Raw genomic sequence first — 19,950 nt, 5'->3', positions numbered from 1 at the left:
CTGCCCCGACGCCGCCGGGTGCTCCGGCCCCGACGCCGCCGGGTGCTCCGGCCCCGACGCCGCCGGCGGCTCCGGCCCCGACGCCGCCGGCGGCTCCGGCCCCGGCGCCGCTGGGCCCTTCAGGGTCGTCGCCGGCTGGTCAACTGGCCTCTCCGGCGCCGCTTCCATTGGGGCAACCCGTGGTGCCGCCTCCGCGCGGCGCCGTGACTCCGCCGTCGGGGCGCCGGCGCCGCGCGGCGCCACCCCCGTTCCCTCTCTGACTCCTGACGCGGAGTCGGACCGGCATCGTCCGACGCCGAGTCCGGCGCCGTTGGGGCCCCTTGGCTCCGAGGAGCCGGTCTATATCGTCGACTCGAACTATGGCGATGAGGACGATTATGGAGAGGGTTGGGAGGGGTCTGAGGACCCTCTGTCACGAGCATGCCAGTACGACGTGGACTGGGTCGGTGACTTAGGTGATGCCAGTGGTCTGGACGAGTCACCCAACCCTGGGTTTGACTCGCCTTCCCCTGTGGCGTCGGAGGCTGGGGCTGCCTATTCGGTGGTACTGATGAGGGCTGCCAAGGCCTTGAGCCTTGAGCTCCCCGTCGCTAAGGTGAAGCCTAACATCCTCACCGAGGTGTTTAAACCGCAGTCATGCCCCCAGGAGCCTCTGCTGCCGTTTAATGAGGCCCTGACGGATGTCCTTTTGGGCACCTGGTCCAGGCCCGCTTCCGGTTCACCGGTTGACCGAAACGTTGCCAGGCGTCACCGTCCGTGTTCGGACGACCCTGCCTTCCTCTCCACCCATCCCTCCCCGGAGAGTCTGGTGATCCAGGCCTCCACTTCCCAGTCCGCATTCCCGGCGGGCCCGCCCGACCGGGAATCTAAGCGATATGACCAATTCGGCAAGAAGGTCTTTTCGTCTTTGAGTGCAGGACTGCGTTCTTGCAATACCGCATGCCTCTTGGGCCGCTACACCCACTCTCTGTGGGATACGGTCGCGGAGTGTCTGCCGCAATGTCCGCAGGAGGTGCGGGACAAGCTCAACCAGGCCTTGATTGAAGGCCGGGACGCGGCGAGGTATTCAATACGGTGTGGTCTTGACACGACCGACTCGCTGGGACGGGCTATGTCCACAACGGTGGCGATTCGTCGCCATGCTTGGCTGAGATCCGCCAACTTCTCGCCGGATGTCCAGAATGCCCTCATGGACATGCCTTTCGATGGCAGTCGCCTGTTCGGTGACAAAGCGGACAACGCGCTTGAGCGCTTCAAGGACTCCAGGGTCACGGCCAAGTCCTTGGGTCTTTCGACCCAGCGCCAGCAGACGGGTTCGTTTCGCTCCTTTCGTGGCCACGGAAGGGGCGGTTCCACACGTGCTGCCAGCCACGCACCGCAGAACGCTCCTCAGCGCGGTGGCGGCCGTGGATTCCGCCGAGGTGGCGGTAGGGGACAGCGGCGAGGTCAGTCCACACCTCCCCCCGCAGCAGCCTCCAAATCTTCCTAGTCCGAGCTTTCGGGCCCATGTGACGCCAGTGGGTGGCAGGGTTCGCCATCACCACTCCCGCTTGCGCACGATTACGTCGGACAGGTGGGTGCTGCAGCTCGTCCGAAGGGGCTACTCCCTCCCCTTCGAGTCCACTCCTCCAGCCATGCCACCGCAGAACCACCGTGTGTCGGGGGACCACTTGACACTTCTGCAGGAGGAAGTTACGGCCCTCTTGGCCAAGGGGGCCATCGAGCGCGTTCCTGGGCCAGAAGTAGGGTGTGGTTGCTACTCCCACTACTTTCTGGTACCCAAGAAGGACAAAGGGGGCTTACGTCCTATCTTGGACCTACGGGACGTCAACGGCTTCCTCCGGAAGGAGAAGTTCAAGATGTTGACTTTGGCTCAGGTCTTGGCTGCTCTAGACCCACAAGACTGGATGGTAGTGTTGGACTTGCAGGATGCGTATTTTCACATCCCCGTCCTGCCGGCCCACCGGCGTTACCTGCGGTTCACGGTAGGCCACGAGCACTTTCAGTTTATCGTGCTCCCATTCGGCCTTACCAGCGCCCCACGGGTGTTCACGAAAGTGATGGCGGTGGTCGCAGCTCATCTGCGCCGGTTAGGGGTTTCAGTCTTCCCCTACCTCGACGACTGGTTGTTGAAGGCGGGCTCGCCCCAGACAGTCGTCCACCACCTTCAGATGACGGCAGACCTCCTGCACGAGCTGGGGTTTTCCATCAATGTGCCGAAATCACACCTGTGTCCCTCTCAAAAGCTCCTTTTCATCGGAGCGGTTCTCGACTCGGCGCAGTTTCGGGTTTATCCTCCGGAACGGCGGGTCCGGGATATTCAGGCTCTGATTCCCATCTTTCAGCCGTTGTCCCGGGTTTCGGTCAGGTTGACGCTGCGGCTGCTGGGGCTGATGGCCTCCTGCATCCTTCTGGTGCATCACGCCAGATGGCGGATGCGGGCTCTGCAGTGGGACCTGAAGTTTCAGTGGGCCCAGCATCAGGGCAACCTGTCCGACCATGTCCTGATCTCGGAGGGCACTGCGAGACAGTTGCAGTGGTGGCTTACGGACCGCGATTGGGTCAGAGGCAGATCCCTCTCCCTTCCCCAACCGGAGCACGTAGTTGTGACGGACGCGTCCCTCCAGGGCTGGGGAGGCCACTTGGGAGAGGCGGAGATCAGAGGCATCTGGTCTCCGGCGGAGTCCCGGCTTCATATAAACATGTTGGAGCTGCGGGCGATTCGCCTAGCACTGAAGGCATTCCTCCCCTTTGTCAACGGGAGTGTAGTGCAGGTGTTCACGGACAACACCACCGCCATGTGGTACTGCAACAAACAGGGCGGTGTGGGGTCGTGGACCCTTTGCCAGGAGGCTCTGCGCCTCTGGCAATGGCTGGAACGTCAGGGCGTGACTCTGACGGTTCAACACCTGGCAGGTTCTCTGAACGCCAGGGCGGACGAACTCAGCCGTCGGTGCTCGGTGGATCACGAATGGCGTCTGAACTCGGACGTGGCGAACGGCCTCTTTCAGCAATGGGGAGAGCCTTGGTTAGATCTATTCGCCACAGAAGAGAACGCGCAATGTCATCAGTTCTGCGCGTTGGAGTTTCCAAGACGGCACTCGCTCGGCGACGCCTTTCGGCGCGAGTGGAGTTGCGGTCTGTTGTACGCCTTTCCGCCTATACCACTTCTGCCCAGAGTGCTGAAGAAGATCAGGCGCGACCGGGCCCGAGTTATCCTTGTGGCTCCGGACTGGGCTCGAAGATACTGGTATCCCGAGCTACTCAGCATGTCAGTCGGTCCCTCGATCCGCCTGCCCCTTCAGGAGGACCTTCTGTCGCAGCAGCAGGGGACGGTCCTCCACCCGAACCTGTCCAGCCTCCACCTCCATGCGTGGAGATTGAGCGGCGACAGTTGAGGCCATTCGACTTGCCTCCTGAAGTCTGTGATGTGATTCTGGCAGCCAGGCGTCCCTCCACTAAGTCCGTATACGCCTGCCGGTGGAACAGATTTGTGGCATGGTGCACAGCAAAGGCTGTGGATCCCCTTTCTGCCCCTCTTTCCGAGGTTCTCCTCTTCCTTCTTTCTCTTGCCCAGCAGGGCTCTGCTCTGGGCACTATCAAGGGCTATCTTTCTGCCCTTTCCGCCTTCTTAAGGCTACCTGATCAGCCATCTTTATTCAAGTCCCCTATTGTACTGAGATTCTTGAAAGGCATCACGCACATGTATCCACCTGTTCCGTTCGTGATGCCTCAGTGGGACTTGAATCTGGTTCTGACATTCTTGATGTGTGCTCCCTTTGAGCCGCTTCATTCCTGTCCTCTCCGTCTTCTCACTTTAAAGACGGCCTTCCTGGTTGCCATCACCTCTGCCAGGAGAGTGAGTGAGCTCCAGGCTCTTTCTGTTAAACCTCCTTTCTTGTCCGTCCATCCTGACAAGGTGGTTCTTAGGACTAGGCCTTCTTTCCTGCCCAAAGTAGTTTCTGCTTTTCACATCGGGCAGTCCATCACCTTGCCCTCCTTCTTCCCGCCTCCGCATCCTTCAAAAGATGAAGAGCGGCTCCATCGTCTGGACCCAAAACGTGCGCTTTCATTCTATATGGATCGCACACGCCAGTTCCGGGTGGATGACCAACTGTTTGTTGGCTACGTGGGTGAGAAGAAGGGAAGGGCGGTACAGAAACGAACCATCTCTCGGTGGGTCGTCCTGTGCATCAAAGCATGCTACTCTTTGGCTCGGAAGGAGCCTCCAGTTGGGCTGAGGGCCCATTCCACTCGGGCCACGGCGGCTACTACTGCCTTGGGCCGGGGAGTCCCCTTGCAGGACATTTGCCAGGCGGCTACGTGGGCCTCGCTGCACACCTTTGCAAGGCATTACTGCCTGGACAGTCAAGTCCGGAGGGACGGCTTCTTTGGCCGTTCGGTCCTCCAGGATTTTCTGGTGTAGGATTGTATTGGTTCGCAGACCCACCACCGGGGTTGGTATTGCTGGGGTATCTATTCTAAGGTAAGGAATCTAATACTAACCTGTTTCTTTCAGATGAACAAGTTACTTACCTTCGGTAACGATATATCTGTAAGAAACAGTAGTTAGTATTAGATTCCTTACCGCCCCACCCGTCCTCCCCGTTCTGCGAACTGATACCTAGGGTTAAGGACATCCCTTTCAGGGCCCTAGTTTCATTGGCACCAGTGTTAGTTCTCACATGACTCTGCGTGTTCTGGCGCGGAAAAGCTGTGTGCAAAGAACTGACGTCAGCGCGCGGAGGCGGCGTCTATATACTCCACCGACGTCATCACGGCGCACGACGCCGACGACGCGGAGCCGCAGGGGACGCCTGCAGACGACGCCTACCGACGCGCAGGGGTACTGCTACGCAAAAGTTTCCGGATCCAGACTGACGCCTGGGGATATTCTAAGGTAAGGAATCTAATACTAACTACTGTTTCTTACAGATATATCGTTACCGAAGGTAAGTAACTTGTTCATCACCGTTTGATGAATCTACACAAGACTTTCCAAAAATAAGGTTCCTCTACCTCTGCTCCTTCCTGGAAAGCTTCGGGGTGACCTGTCAAGTGGAGGTTGCAAATGCCAAAAACACTTTTCCCCTGTGTATTCCAGTGAGGACCGGAGGAGATATGGGAAGAGGAAATAAGATGCGGCAGGTGGGGAGACTGCAGGTCGCAGGAAAGAAAATTGATAAGGAAGATGGCCCTTTTACTTGTGTCTTGCAGTAGCGTGGATACACTGATATGTTGCTTTAAGAGATTAGGCTGTTTTCATCTCAATCTACATGGGGAGAAGCAAAGGGGTGTGGTGGACCCGATGTAATGCAGTTCTACCCCCTTGATGTATAGCTAGATGAATCGTGGCATGTTAACTTGTCCATCTTGATTTACTCTCTGACAGTGCTGCACATTTTGGATGCTCCGCCGGAGCTCTTTATCTGGTTGCCAGGTACAGAAATGAGTTGGAGTCTGTTCCCTTTTAGATGACGCAGCAGATCTAGTAAGTGATGTACGCAGGCAGCAGTCTCAGAGCGATTATTTCTAATTTATGAAGACTTTAGTGATACATTAGTGCATGTAGGATGCTCTTGAGCTCTGTCACTTGTGACTTTGTACCTTGGCCAGCAGAGGATTCTCTCCAGCGAAGAGAAGTAGTGCCAGAACATGAATACTTTTCATTGGGAGTGCTTCTCTCTCAAGAGTTGGGTTAGGTAAGGACAAAAATTCATCTTGTGCACATTGTAGGTTCTCAGACTAAGGTAGGCATATATGGGAAGAGCAAGGATATGGCAGTGTTCGAGGTATGAAGTAGTCCAGATTCATTTTGTACATGTTTGTGGCCACTAGTGAGTAGTACACAGTATGTATTGGTGTCGTTCAGCATGTAATTGTACGTGGACATTGATGTTTGGATGGTGGCTATACACTAATTCGGATAGGTGATGTTGCGAACAATAGATTTTCAGGTTCTGTAGGGTGTTGTCTGTACACTATTAGATACACATATCGTTGCCAGTAGGATTCTCAGGGACTGCACGTAGTGATGCAAGATCACTGATGAGAGGATGGTGCTTTGGAGGATGCCATAGGTAGCTGGGATGATCTTGGATATGTAATAACTTAATGTGGATCAGGTAGGCTTCGTTCTTTGAATGTCAAGTAAACCACTGCAGGCCAACTTTGATGACGCCTAGTCTGACTGAGGCCATTGGGTTGGGGCACAAAGGTCAACATATCAGACACTACAGTGACTTCAATCAGGATGAGAATATATGGATTGCATGGTCAACTGTTTTCATCCACTTGATTGGTGGACATTTCCATACTGCAATGAGGCCCGAAGGTGGGCTGGGTAGTCTTTGTGGAAGGTGTTGATCACCCTGTCAAAACTGGTTGCCTTTGCTTTTCTGAAGAGCTTCCTAAGAGCAGAATTTTTCTATTGTCATCTGATGGTTCATTTGTTGTCAATGCTTTCCTGGGTTTACCATGGTGAAGAGGGGTTGGCATTCATGGAGTGAGAATGTATTATGGCCTGGTTATCGGTAATCTATTCACGGAGATGAATCTCTACATCTGTGCTGGCTTTGGATGTGCATAAACAAGTTAGGATGATTTGCTTGTGGCTGGTAGATGCTGCAGTCATGAAGTTTGTTATCTTGAAGCTGTGGTGCTTGGTTTTCGCTGTGGAGAATACAAAAAAGTAATGGGTGAAATGCTTGAATTCACCTCAACCACTGGCATTCTGTCCGAATCCAAGTCCTTAATTTGCTTTTGCCCACATGGCATTTCAGATTAGACCCAGCCATATGCAAATCCGCTGTGGTCTTTCTCCAATAGGAACAGTCCAGCCTAAACCTGGTCCTCTAATAACCCGAACACAAGTAACCTAAGACCCATTTCAGCCTTTTTGGGACTCTTCAATTGGGTGCAGCTTGGCTCCAGTGGTATAGTAAACACGGACCCCACATCGAGACAAATCCGTTGCACATAGTGCGTCATAATGAACATTTTTTTTAAAAAAGTGATGGATGTAATGCTTGAATTAATCTCAGCCTTTAGATATTACCTGGGCCGCCTCCCAGGCCTTAATTATTTTGTCCACCTTGCCACTCCAGATTAAACCCAGCCATATGCAAATCAGTCTTGTTCCTGAGTGGCAGAAAAACTTAGTGGAAAGTGATGGTATGTGTTTGCTGGATGTTGTGGGAGACAAACTCCATAGTTAAATCAAAATGATAAAGCAGGAAAGTTACACAGAATGCTTTGCCAAAAAAAGTCATTGAAATTCCCTGAAAGGAGGACAAAGACACCAGAATGTTGGACCAGAACAGTAAACGTACCAGAATAGGTTTTTACAAACTAGAGCCATCAGCTCACAATGACAATAAAACCATTAATGTCATTAATGATTTGCTTCCCATTTGAACACTGGCTATACAATTTTTTTCTGTATGATTGCGAGCAAAATGAACTTTGGTAATGGCGTTTCAGACGAGTGGCCCATGGCCACAAGGGTTTCCACATTTATAAACTTTCTTTTGCAAGTTTGTGACAGATTTGTAATTTGTATTAGTCAAAGTGCTTGTTCACAAGGATCACTATTCACAACGTGTTTTCTCTGAGTATGTGCGACTTAATCTTTCAAATTTAGGACTACTTCTTAAGTACTCAATGAAGCTGGCCCTAAATTGGTTTCATTAGCTGGTATGCACAGGGCAACCAGAAATGTAGGAGGTTTTGTTACGACTCAGACTGGAGGCTGTAGGCACTTAATAAGACTTGGAAAGCTTTATGGTTGGTGGAATTTTGTTAGGTTGCTTCTTTAGGAAAACTGTAAAAAACATGCTGTTGGTAAATGTTTAAATTGTCTTGGAAACTGAAATCTATTAATAAGAAGACTTATTTGTGACAGTAAGGAAGGAACTTGCAAATGATTACCAAAAATATCCTTAAAAACCCGCATTTTCTTTTTATTGCAGCAAAATTCATACCAGCCGACAAACAAAGGAAGATACAAAGTGTTGTAAACACGAATAGCAGTGGACGTCTACCAACTGTTCACATATCAAACTGTTGTGAGATTTTGGTCCTTTTTTACATTGTTTATTGTACATTAAGATATATTTTTGTTTTGTTTAGTCTTGCAGAATTCCACAAGACAAAAACACAAAGGAAAAGGTGTTCGATTGAATCCAAATGCTTACAATGTTTTTCCTTGCTGAGCTATCTTTGCTGAACTATCTTTGTGAATGCACAGGCAGATGTTTGACATAAATAGTGAAGTTAGTGAGGTGTTTAAGGTATAAACATTGAATAAAAATGTTCGTAGTCGTGGCAGTAGCCTGACCTTTGAGAAGAAGAGAACTTTTTTGAGTATGGTTGAAGCTAAAAAGTCTGACAATTCAACTCTGTATTTTGACAGAGTACATTGAAATCATGGACTGAAGTTATGGAATGTACAGCAGAATGTTTTTAAACATTCATCATATGTTTAAAACAGAACGTATGATGGATACCTTTTATGGCTTATGTAAAGGTTTTAGCATATAAGAATCAGTATTTTGTTTTTGTCTAAATGTGTAAATAAATGACTACCAAGCCATTTCATGTTTCTGCTTTAGTTTTTCAGTTCTGTATCTGACTAGACAAACGAAATTACGTTTGTTTTTGTTAATCTTCTGATGTAGTTGCATACTTGTAACATATATATGTAATGTTTTTCCAGTCAAGTGGAAGAAATTCTAGATTCTCTTACTGACACCAAGGTGGATTTATGGTTCACGTTTTTTACATCACAAACCTCGGCAGCACAATTTTAATCTTTGTTGAGATCAATCGTGTGCCGCTCACCCCATCCATACTGGAGTTCTGACAGAGAGACTTTACAGACGTCGGCAGTGCTCTAGAAGAGGGTGCCACGATGTAGGGGCAACCTAGAATATAAAGGCAAGATAAAAACACCAGTTTAGAGTTTAAAGGTCACTGATGATCGAGAAGAGGGTGGTATGACGGAACACATTCTTCAGATTTATAGAAGCTTTGTATGTTATACAGTGAAGGAGTTTAAAGCCATGCAACCAATTATTTTCAGCTCTATAAAAGCCACATGGCACGGTTAGCGCCATATTCGCACCCAGAAAGCTACCCGTTGCATAACGTGCTTCTATCCAGAAGATAGCCTTTGCTTAAAGGGGAGTTTGGGGGGTCTTGGTCAGCAACGGTATGCATATGGAGCAGAGGCTGGATTTTGTAGTGTTGCAAATACTAAGAAGGTCTCAAGTGATGAGGGTTTAGGCTTGAGGTCGGCAAAATGTATTGATCACAAGTGAAGTGCAAGTACAAAACATTTGACCTGTTACTGACACATACTGTAATGTGTTTACATTTCAATTAAATGATAAAGCTGATGTATGCAAAGTCCCTATTACCCTCTACCACAGTCCAAGTCATGCAGTATCTTATAATCTCTACAGTCGTATGGAATCTCGAGGCTATAAAGTAGCACCCTGTCTACCACATTCTTGTGCAGCTGAATGCCTCCAGTAACCTCATGCACTCTCCTGAAGATCAACACTGGTGCAGACTTCAATAAGAATATCTCCTGAAAAGTGCTTACTGGCAGTGGAAATCCTTTTCCAGATTCCTATGTGCTGCCACAATCTATGTTTTTGGTGCATAGCTGTGCTTTCGTGTTCCAGTGTACGTCTGCTGTCTAAGGTCATGGAGCATCGAATGACCGTGTAAGAGAAAGATATTGAGACGATAATGTACATGTGTTGGAACAGGAATGTCTCCTGAATGGTGAACATTCATGTCCCCTGAACTGTACGTATCTGGTATCCTGCTTTTTGGATTTTGGCCCCAGCCTCTTTCTAATCCAGTGTGTGCGCAGAGGCCTAGGGCTGCCCTTGACTCACAAGAGGTTCAGGCCTTTATGGACCTGGAGGAGTGCACCAAGCAAACCCCTCATAGTGACAGCTGGATTACTGTCCTTGTCATGGGTTTCACACGTGTAGCATGGTGATGGTAGCATATCTTGTTTTGTAGTGATTATAATCTCACCAGGTGTTTTTGCCAGTATAATGTGAGTTGGAGCCTGCTAGCCTGCTCACCCAAAGATCCGCTGCTCATGATGAAACCAGATTCCTAGCTCCAAGATCCCGACCTTTTGAGCATATGCATGTAGGCTAATTGAATTGTGTGCAGTACTTGGTAGTCTGAGTGACCCAGAGTACTACCGGCTTGTGGGTGTGGCCTGGTCTTCACACACACTGATGTGGGGAAGCGGGCAGCAACAATATGTGACTACTGAACTCCTCCTCAAGCAATGTTATTATAGCTAGTGGGACAATAACCACTGTTGTCTTCAGCTAGAGTGCTGAAGCATGCCTTTTGGGAGGGCTGTAGATTAGGAGAAAAGTATAACTCACTTTGGAAATGTTGTATGCAACTGGCAAGTGATCAGAGGGAGTCGGGATTCGCTGTGGTCAATTTTTGTCATGGTCTGCATGGTAAACGATAGCGACTCCACTTCTGCATTTAGAAGTGCGGTCTTTACGTATCTTTTGATACCCATTAAAAACCAATTCTTTGATAGATGGGTCAATGTGAGGGGTAAACCAGGTTTCGGTATAAAAACATGGTCAGGATTGCGATCTACTAACAAATCATGGATGTCTTGTCTGTGATCAATTGCTGTCAGTGTTACGTAGCAGAACATTTATTGCTAAAGGTTTGTCCTGTGTAAGCGAGAATCAGATAGGCGGCTTTGGCATTGAGGAGAAAGGGAAAGCAGGTTTTGTTCATTTAGTATCTGCAGAGAGATTTTAGAGTTAGCAAGGGCAAAAAGGACTCTCCGCAGGCAAAAAAAGGCAGTGTGGCTAGGTGCGAATAGGAGCAGACGTGCTTGGCTTGGGTGCACCAGCGGTGTGCCCGTTGCGCTTTCTTACCGGCGCTGTTGTTTAAAAAGGCTGGTTAGCACATGGCCTGATGTCTAGACTGCAATGCACAGTTCAACAAGTTGGTAGTCCTGATCAAAGAACATAGAAGAAATCTCCAATTAATTTAATAGGATAAGCCCCAACATACCTATAGTCAAAGAAATGTGCCCCAAGTTAAATTTTAAAACCGAATTTGAGCCCAAGCTGGGTAAAAATATAATAAGTCTTAAATTGGCACATTCTGAAAATACTGTTTTTAAAAAAATGGGCAGCAACGAAATAGCAACAGTTCTAAACTGATAACAGCAAGTAACTTAATAGCAGCAATGGAGTAGGTATCTAAGATAGGTATGTGCTGTCCAGGTAGTCATCACCAAGGTCCTGGATCCTTGTGGCTTATTGGCCGGCGCTGTCTGTGTGGCAGTGAATGTGGGCGGTTGGGTGGAGGTTGGGTGGAGTCCACTTTGACGCATAAGAGACTCCCAACCGCAAGTTGGGTATTCCAGCATTATTGTAGTGTGAAGTTATTTGCTATCTATGTAATAAAGTCCTTGTCGTTTTATTAAGAAAAACACTGACATGGACAATTATCTTATTGTGCTGCTGAGGTGGAGTTGAGTGTTAAGCCTTCGTAACAACACACAAACCACCCTGGGAAGCCTGTGACTGCCATCTCTACCACTGGTCAGGTGCTCAAAAGGTTTTACTTTTCCCAGTTTATAGCCATAGTAGGGACAGGCCTTGGGACAGCAGAGGGAAATTACTCCAACCCCCTCAGCTGTAGCATAGTAGCCCCTGCCTTGACCGTGGTCCCCCAAACAGTGTCTGGCAGCATGCATGACAACCTTTGTAAGATATTAAACACTAACTAAAATAAACGAATACAGCATCTGACAGAGACTTCTAGCTGCAGCTTCCTTACCTCAGAATATTCCCCAGGCGTCTGGAAGGATTCGTAAGTTATTGAGCGTACCCCCACGTGCCAGTAGGTGGTGTCCTCCAGGTCAGCAGCACCCACACCAGAAGTGACGTGTGTGGTACCTATATAGGCGCCACCCCAGTGAGCTGGCGTCAGTTCTGGTCTTTCCATGCCATTCACTGCAGATCTGGAAGAGCTCTGCCCAATCACATTTTGACTGAGTTTTTTTAGGTTTTGTCGATGCAATTTTTAAGAATTATTTCTTCTGGTGTGCTTAGGGATGTCCTCAAAGAAACCAATGGGTTTTAAACCTTGTGGTGCCAGTCACAGGCAAATGTCTGTGACAGACCTACACTTGGTTTATTTGTGGTGCGACCACGACTCCAAGACTTGCTTGGCCTGACGTGCCATGAAACCAAAGGTGCTGTGGGATCGTTGCCTGGCGCTGCTTGCCGCCTGATGTTAGTTGGCCCTGTGAAGCTCTCGGTCACACGGAAGTTCCTGAGACTGCTCTCAGAGCCCCATCCCAACAAACGTTGTCGCAGTAAAAACCCTCAGGTGAGCCCTAGAAATGCAAGAAGTTGAAGCGCTCTTTGACTTCTCCGCGCTGGGAAAAGTGCAATACCGGCTCCGCTCCTCCACAGAGCCTGGGTGTAGGAGGCTAGCTTAGTATATGGTGCACACATATTCAAGTGATGCACCGTGGAATAAACCAGACAACCATTAGGGGGATTTTAGTGGTCTATGAAAACCTTTGAAAGCTCTCAAAGTAGCTGCTGTGGATAGCAGCCTTCAGGCTTATCTTGAAGGAGTGTGAAGGAGTGTAAAGCAGCTTGTTTTGCTAACTTTATTCAACATTCTAAGTTAAATGAAAGATAACCACACAGTGTTTGTTAAAATAAGTCTATGCACTACACAATCACTAACATATTGGTTTATCTCCTACCCGGAGATATCAATAGCACACACAAGAATACTTGGAAAACAATCCGGTAAGTAGCCCAAAAGACAGTGGTCCCCAGGGGGAAAGCAAACCATATACTAATAAAGTGGAATGCGAACTGTAAAGGAGAATGGGACTTCCACCAGAAGACCCAGAGGAGCTGAGGACACAAGGAACCACCAAAGGTAAGTACCCAGGAACCCCACGGAGCCTGTGTGCAGAGTGGAAACACAGCTGTGTGTCCAAAGGAAGCCAATAGCTATGTCGCAGTGCAGTTTTAGAGAAGGACCCTTACCAGAGGACCCCGAGGAAACCCTTTGGAAGACAGAAGGTTGGAGAGCCACCCCACCCGTGGATACCCAGGAGCCAGGTTACCTGCACGAGGGAAGCCAGGTGGATAGGGGTGAAGTAACGTCTGAACCGGCCATAGATAGCAAAGGGAGACTTTGAAGACGATGCCTCTGGAGAAGACTGTGAAGGAGTCCGGTGGAATCTAAGGGTGGTTTCTGGAAGTGAAGAACCTGCAAGCTGAGGGGACACACTCTTAGCCACTCTTGAGGTGTCCAGGAGGCACAGAAGCACAATGCCCACTGATATAGAAAGGATCTGAAGAGAAAACAGTGACGTTGTGACTGCAGCTGTGAGGACCAGGTGATGCTGAGGATGACCAGGAGCCATTAACGAGCTGTCCCGCGTCGGTTGTCAGTGTCTAGGTAGTCGGTGTCCTGCAGGAGCACCAACAAGCCTTAGCCGCAATTTGAATGGAAAGCAAAGAGGAACAAACGTCGGGGTTCAGCAAGGATCAAGGGACTCGCCAAAAGCAGGAGAGTCCAAGCATGCAGGGGAGCCCACTGAAGCAAGGAAGACCCTCAGAAGGATCCACAGGCGGAAGGAAGAGGAGTCGCAAGAGGATCTTAAGCATCTCACCAAAGTCAGAGGTCCACGATGCAGACGATGCAGGAAGGACACAGCTCTTCAGGAGGTGAGGTGCTGAAAGCTGAAGCTTTTTGTAGCCTGAAGATCGCTGGAGTGCAAAGCCAACAAGCCTTGGCAACAGCAAGTGTACATGGTGCACATGGGTTTGGTCCCTGCTGCACTGCGAGGGATACTGTTCTCAAAAGTACTGAGTACCTGTGTTGCTGGGCCACGGGAAGTCCGTTGGACAACAGGAGCAGTAGACCGGTCAGCTTCGTTTCAGTGCCTGCACATGCAGGGGAGTGACTCCTTCACTCCAAGGGAGATTTCTTTGAGTGTCCTTGATGCCCACAGGTCTATTGAAAAATCTGGATGAAGCACAGACACAGACGATGCAGAAAACTTGAAGAACAGTGAGACCAGGAGCAGCAATAGTCTTCCTTGGTGCAGTCTCGGTTCTAGTCGAAATCCAAGGGTCGAGGCGATTGAAGAGCGACAGTTTCAGGGTTTAGTCTGATCCCATGATGAATCTGAGGACCCACCCACTGGGGAGCCCTTAAGTACCTTAAGGAAAGGGTTGGGATTACTCGGGGGTGGGAGGGGTTGGGGGGTCTTTCCCAGAGGAGAGGCTGGACAGAGGGTAGGATACTCCCCTGTCCTTTGTCCAGTTTTGCGCCAGAGCGGAAACCAAGGGTTCCTAAACTGGCTCAAATCGGAGTATGCATGGAGTCCACCAAATGTGCCCTTCAAAGCAGTCTGGTGGCACTGGCTAGTGCCCCCTCACCAGCCTAAATCACCAAGTCCTGTCTGGGAGGTGGTTACACCTCCCTGACACAGGACACCAATTGTTATACTTTCCCCTGCTCGAGTCTGGCTAAGCAGCAGGTGGGCAGAACCGTGTCTGTGGTCAGCAGTAGCACTAGCTTGCTTGCAGACTCTGAAAAGCTGTTACCAGGAGTACAGGGGGGTCGCCTTGGGAACCCCGCAGTACATGGGGGGGCGGAGCTAGCTCGCGACGGAGATGGCCGCTTGAGCCGAGAGCTCCTACATCCCGCCAACTATCCGATCAAAATCCTATAGCTGTGGCCTCTACTTCCACTGTGTGGCACCTGGTGACAATCGGAAACCTTGAGAGGCAGATCGCTCTTGGTTTGGAGCACCCCGCAGCCCAGATCCGGGAGACGGGCGAGCTGAGGCCTGGCTTCCCCCCTCCTTGTCCTCCGACCCCAGGCGTGCCTGACTGCGTCCGCTGCGAGTGGCTCCCTGCTTCTGGAGACCGCTGGGAGAACTGCCTGCCCCTGCCTGTGCCTGGCAGGCTGAAGAGGCCGGGAGAACAACCTGAGGAGCAGCCCGGAGGAAGCTGGGTGCACGGGCCTCGAGGTGAGCGGGGGCCGCGTCGGACTGCATGTGGAGGGCCAACCCCGCTGAGGCGCGTGCTGTGTGCTGGTCCCGGGGCGTGCGGCAGACTTGCGGAGATCCCCCCCCCCACCACCCAACGGCGGGCGCACAGACTGGTTTGTTCTTTGACCCCCCCCACCCGCCCCTGACTCCTGCGGCTGCCGCCGACTGCCGTGACTGGGGAGACACGCTTCGCTGGAGACTGTGAGCTGTCGAGCCCCCTCCTTCCCCCTCCTTGCTCCTTGGGCTGCATGAATGAGAGTGCCCGTGGAGTCGTGGGAGACTAGCTGGGAGGGTGCTGCTGATTCTGGCACTGTGCCTGCCGGGGTGCCAGGGCTGTCTTGCCCGCGGCGCACACTGGGAGAGGTGTGCCGCCCCCTCCCCCATTCCGGTCCCTGGGGGGCTGGTCCCGGTCTGGCTGCGTGCTGCTGATGGAGGGTTGATTAGTGCCTCCCAGAAGAGGAGGACAGCCTACAGGAGTGGGAACTATCGATTCAACCATTGAGTCGTGCTGGGGCGGCGACCGGGGAGCGAGCGCCCTATTGCCGCGACGCTGTGTGGCCTACCCTGGGTGAGGATACTAGACTTTTCCTGTATATTGCTTCTCCCCTGTGACCCGCCCTCTTCTTCCCCCCCCCCCCGCGCCCATCTGGGCACATGAGAGAAAATGCCATGGAAAACGTGTGTTGTGGTGAGACGGCCATTATGCGACCCCTGCTACTGGTGGACTGTTGGCTTGCCCTGACCTGTGGTGGAGGTGGGGTACTAGTGGCAGAGCTGGACGAATCCTGGTAGACCGATTTGTGCACCCGGGTTGGGTGGTGCTGTCGGGGCCGCTGTTTCCTCGACGTTTGGCTTGTCTCCCTACACCGGAGATACCCCCTCGAGAAGCTCCAAAATGGGCAGAATGAACAGGACGCAGTCTAAGCTGTCCTTTGATCAGAAACGATCCAAATCTAACGATGCCTCCACGGCGGAAGGCGGTGGAGACCAAGACCAGGAGCTAGATGACCAACGACAGGACATCCGTGACCTACTGCGGAGTATGGAAAAAACCTCAGGGGGGCATATCCTCTTTGGGCACCAAGATGGATGCCCTAACCTATAGGATGGACCGCATGGCAGAACGACTTGACAAGCATGCGGAGCGGCTGGACATGTCGGAGCGCAGGTTAACTGAGACGGAGGAGGCGCAGACTGTGCTCGACACTGAACATAAACAACTGGGCAGGCCACTCCAAGTATTGCAGGACAAAATGGAGGACCTGGAGGCCCGTTCTCGGTGCTGTAACCTTCGAATTACGGGCCTGCCGGAGTCCACAGCCACGGGGAACATGGAACTCTTCACGGAGAACCTGCTGAAAACGATGCTGGGGGACACTGTCTTCTCGAACATGTTTGTGGTAGAAAGGGCACATCGGTCCTTGGGGCCGCGACCTACGTCGGGTAACCCTCCCAGACCGATTATTGCGAAGTTGCTTAACTACAGGGACAGGGATACCGCCCTCAGGCTGGCGTGGGAGAAACAGCCATTAAGATTTGAAGGATCAACGATTTCCCTGTTCCCTGACTTCACGGTCAAAGTTCAGGAGGTCTGATGGCAGTTTGCACCAATGAAGCGACAGCTCAGGGAACTTGGGGCGGACTATGCTATGCTGTATCCCGTAAAGTTGCGAGTGAATCGACAAGGTTTTCACAGACCCGAAGGCCCTACAGAAGGTGTTAAAAGACTGGACGAAAGAGAAGCGACTTCACCTGGAAAAACACCTCCTAGACGAAGCGGCGGGGGGCACTATGGATGAGCAGGATTGATTCTGTGCCGGATCCTTGCTTTACTGAATAATGCCGGGGGTAATCGGGAGGGGGTGGGAGTAGGAGGGGCTCTGTTGTCTTTGGTGATGCTGGGCGGGGATTGCTGCCAAACAGGACAGTACTATCAATGCCTATAGTGTTCCTTCTCGAGGGTTGATATCTTTCAGGGAGGTGCAGGTGGGGGGGCTTTGGTTACAGATATGCTAATCCGAGAGGAGGATATCACACCGATTTCTTTGCAGGACTTGGCTTCAGTCAGGCCTGGGAATATCGAGTGGGAAGGTCAGTCACCATGGTTAACAGCGTCCTGACTGGGAGTGTTGACAAGCACTGTGGTTTCTTGCCTCCTGATGTGTGTTGAACACTGTTACGTTGCACTACCCCGCAGCTGTGAGTAGAACTTCCGGGCAGGAGGAGAAGACGGAACTCTGGTGGTTTCACACTTTGATAGTGGTGCGAGCTACATCCAGCCCCGCGTGAAACACACTTGGGATGGGTTGTGTGGTTTGGGGGCGGGTAGGTTCTGTTTCTGGGTGGAAGGGATGGTGTCGCGACCAAGTTGGGGCTTGGCAGGCATGGGTAGGGGTGGAGAGGGGACTGGTTAAGGTTAATACCCAATGCTCACTCTTGTTGATTGCTTTCATGTGCTGCATGATGGTGGGTACACAGTTGTCAACTGTGGGTCCGCAAACCTCAGGTCAGACAGGAACTGAGAGTGGGCGCGGATTGGGGCTGTTTCGCTGTGTTTTTTTTGTTATGATAATTCCTGATACATGAGTGTGGAATGGCATAGTCCTGCGGGGACTGACGTTGTTACCCATGAGCTCTAACGCTTTCTTATAGCAGGCACATTGACGACTGCCCCTAATGTCACACAAGACACTTTGGTACTACTTACATGGAACGTCCGTGGTCTTAACGACTACTGTAAAGTTAGTAAAATACTGAAGTACCTCCACAGACATAAGGTTGATGGAGCCCTTCTGCAGGAAACACACCTCCGACCAGATAGCCCCATCTTAAGAACCAGAGGTCTCCTAGGGAACATACATGCTGCAGGTTTCACATCCCATGCCAGGGGGGTCCTGATGTGGATAAACCCGAAATCACAGTTACAACTTACACCCTTAGACATAGATAAGGAGGGTCGATTTGCCATATCACGGTGCTGCGGTAAGGGACTTGAACTTTTTCTTTTTAACATATACGGCCCCTGCTACGACCGCCCTGATTTTTATTCTCAGCTGACAACCCTGACACAGCGACATGCACAGGACCGCCTATTGTGGGGAGGGGATTTTAACTTTACTAGACACCCGGGGCTGGACAGGTCTGATGGCCCAGACAGGAGACCTTCGGCATTGGCCAGAGTGGTGGAGTCGTCCCTTATACACTTAGACATTTGCGATGTCTGGAGACATATGCACCCACGACTGGGAGGGTACACGCATTACTCGGCATACCATAACATCCACACTAGGATTGATTATTGGTTTGCGTCACAACACTTACTTCCACAAATGCAAGCATGCACGATTCTTCCCCGTACCAACTCTGATCATTCGCCTATATTGTTGACACTTGCTTCATCTAAGAGTCTAATTCCCCCGTTTCTGTGGCGCTTCCCTCCCTATTCCCTTCTTGATCCTGTGTTCAAGGAGGAACTCGCTGCGTCCATTGAATCTTTCTTCGACCTGAACATAGATTCAGTTGACTCCTTTCAAACAGTCTGGGAGACCTTCAAGCTGTCTGTTAGAGGGATAACTATCTCTAAGCATGCGGGGGTCCTCATATCGATCCGAGATAGATTGGCGGCTTTAGAATGCAAACTGAAGGACCTAGAGTCAACGCACCAGAGTGCCGACATAGCGTGGAAACTTGCGTAGAGGCTCGGGATGATCACGAGGAGGCAGACGCGGAAGTGAAACATCTTGGGAAATATGCCACCGCTCACGCCTATGGTGAAAGCAAAAGACCGGTAACGGTTCTCGCACGGACCCTGAAACAGCGTAGAGATAGAACTATGATACTGAACATTACACCACCACCAGGTGAGCCTTCCCTCACAGAAGCACAGGTGGCGGAGCGATTCCGTAGGTATTATGCTGAGCTAGTTCTCTTCGGTTCCCTTTCCGGCATCAAGGTTAACTGGAGCAAGTCCATTATGTTCCCTCTCACCCCAGCTACGGTTCCGTTTGAGCCAGATTATCCCTTAGTTTGGACCACGGAGGCGGTAAGATACCTTTGCAAATGACTTCATACTGACTCGGACGTGGTTCTCAGGGAAAACTAACGAGTGGCTGTCTCTAGGTTGGAGGAGGATGTGAAGCGATGGATCAGCCTCCCACTGTCTCTATTGGGCAGGGTATCATTAATGAAAATGATTCTTTTGCTCCTTTTCCTCTTTACAAACATTCCTATGGTCTTATCCAAAATATTCTTACAGCAAACAGCCCCGAGTGGCCTGGAATATATTGACACTGCCATATAAGATGGGGGGCTTGGTGTCCCCGATTTTGAGCTTTATTACAGGGCGGCGCAATCCTCCCATGCTTATTATTGGATGCACGGCCCCACTGATATACCTCAGATTCAGATCGAGACCATAGTGGCAGATCCCAAACCTCTTCCAGCCTTGCTATTCTTGCCCTGAGATAGACGCAGAGGAATATTGGATTCCCTGAATTCAGTCACACACGCCTGGCATCATATATTGAATGCGCAAGCTGGTAACATATTATACTCTCCTTTGGCTCGCCTAGATTGGTGCCACTGGCTCGCGCCGTGCACCGACAAGGGGGTCCTGATAGCAATGAGAGAACTCAACCTACACACTATAGGGGACATCTTTGCATATGGTGCTGTTCGCCGCTGGGAGGACATAGTGGAGGGGGTGGAGGCGAGATCGCCATTAGCCCAATTCCAATTTTACAGACTCAGGCATGCGCTTAGGGAACTTATAGGAGAAGATATGGAGGAGTCCTCGGAGGTTCCGGGACTGACCGCGATCATTAAGGCGAAATCGCCCGCGA

At 50.9% G+C, this 19,950-nt stretch overlaps 1 protein-coding gene across 2 annotated transcripts in view; it reads left to right on the top strand.

Annotated features, from left to right (window-relative positions):
- The window catches only part of DDX46 (DEAD-box helicase 46), a 1,223,843-nt gene extending 1,215,250 nt beyond the window's left edge, over positions 1–8,593 (top strand). For both annotated transcript variants that reach the window (XM_078653270.1, XM_078653271.1), the window contains exon 23: positions 7,971–8,593. In XM_078653270.1, coding sequence (XP_078509396.1) covers positions 7,971–8,018 — 48 coding nt within the window. In that variant the 3' untranslated portion in view covers positions 8,019–8,593. The remainder of the gene's footprint in view (positions 1–7,970) is intronic.
- The last annotated feature ends 11,357 nt before the right edge of the window (positions 8,594–19,950 follow it).

Source organism: Lissotriton helveticus, chromosome 7 (assembly GCF_964261635.1).
Source record: "Lissotriton helveticus chromosome 7, aLisHel1.1, whole genome shotgun sequence".
NCBI classification, from domain to species: Eukaryota; Metazoa; Chordata; class Amphibia; order Caudata; family Salamandridae; genus Lissotriton; species Lissotriton helveticus.
Note: the sequence above shows the minus strand (reverse complement) of the source record. Positions and strands in the feature narration are given on the sequence as shown.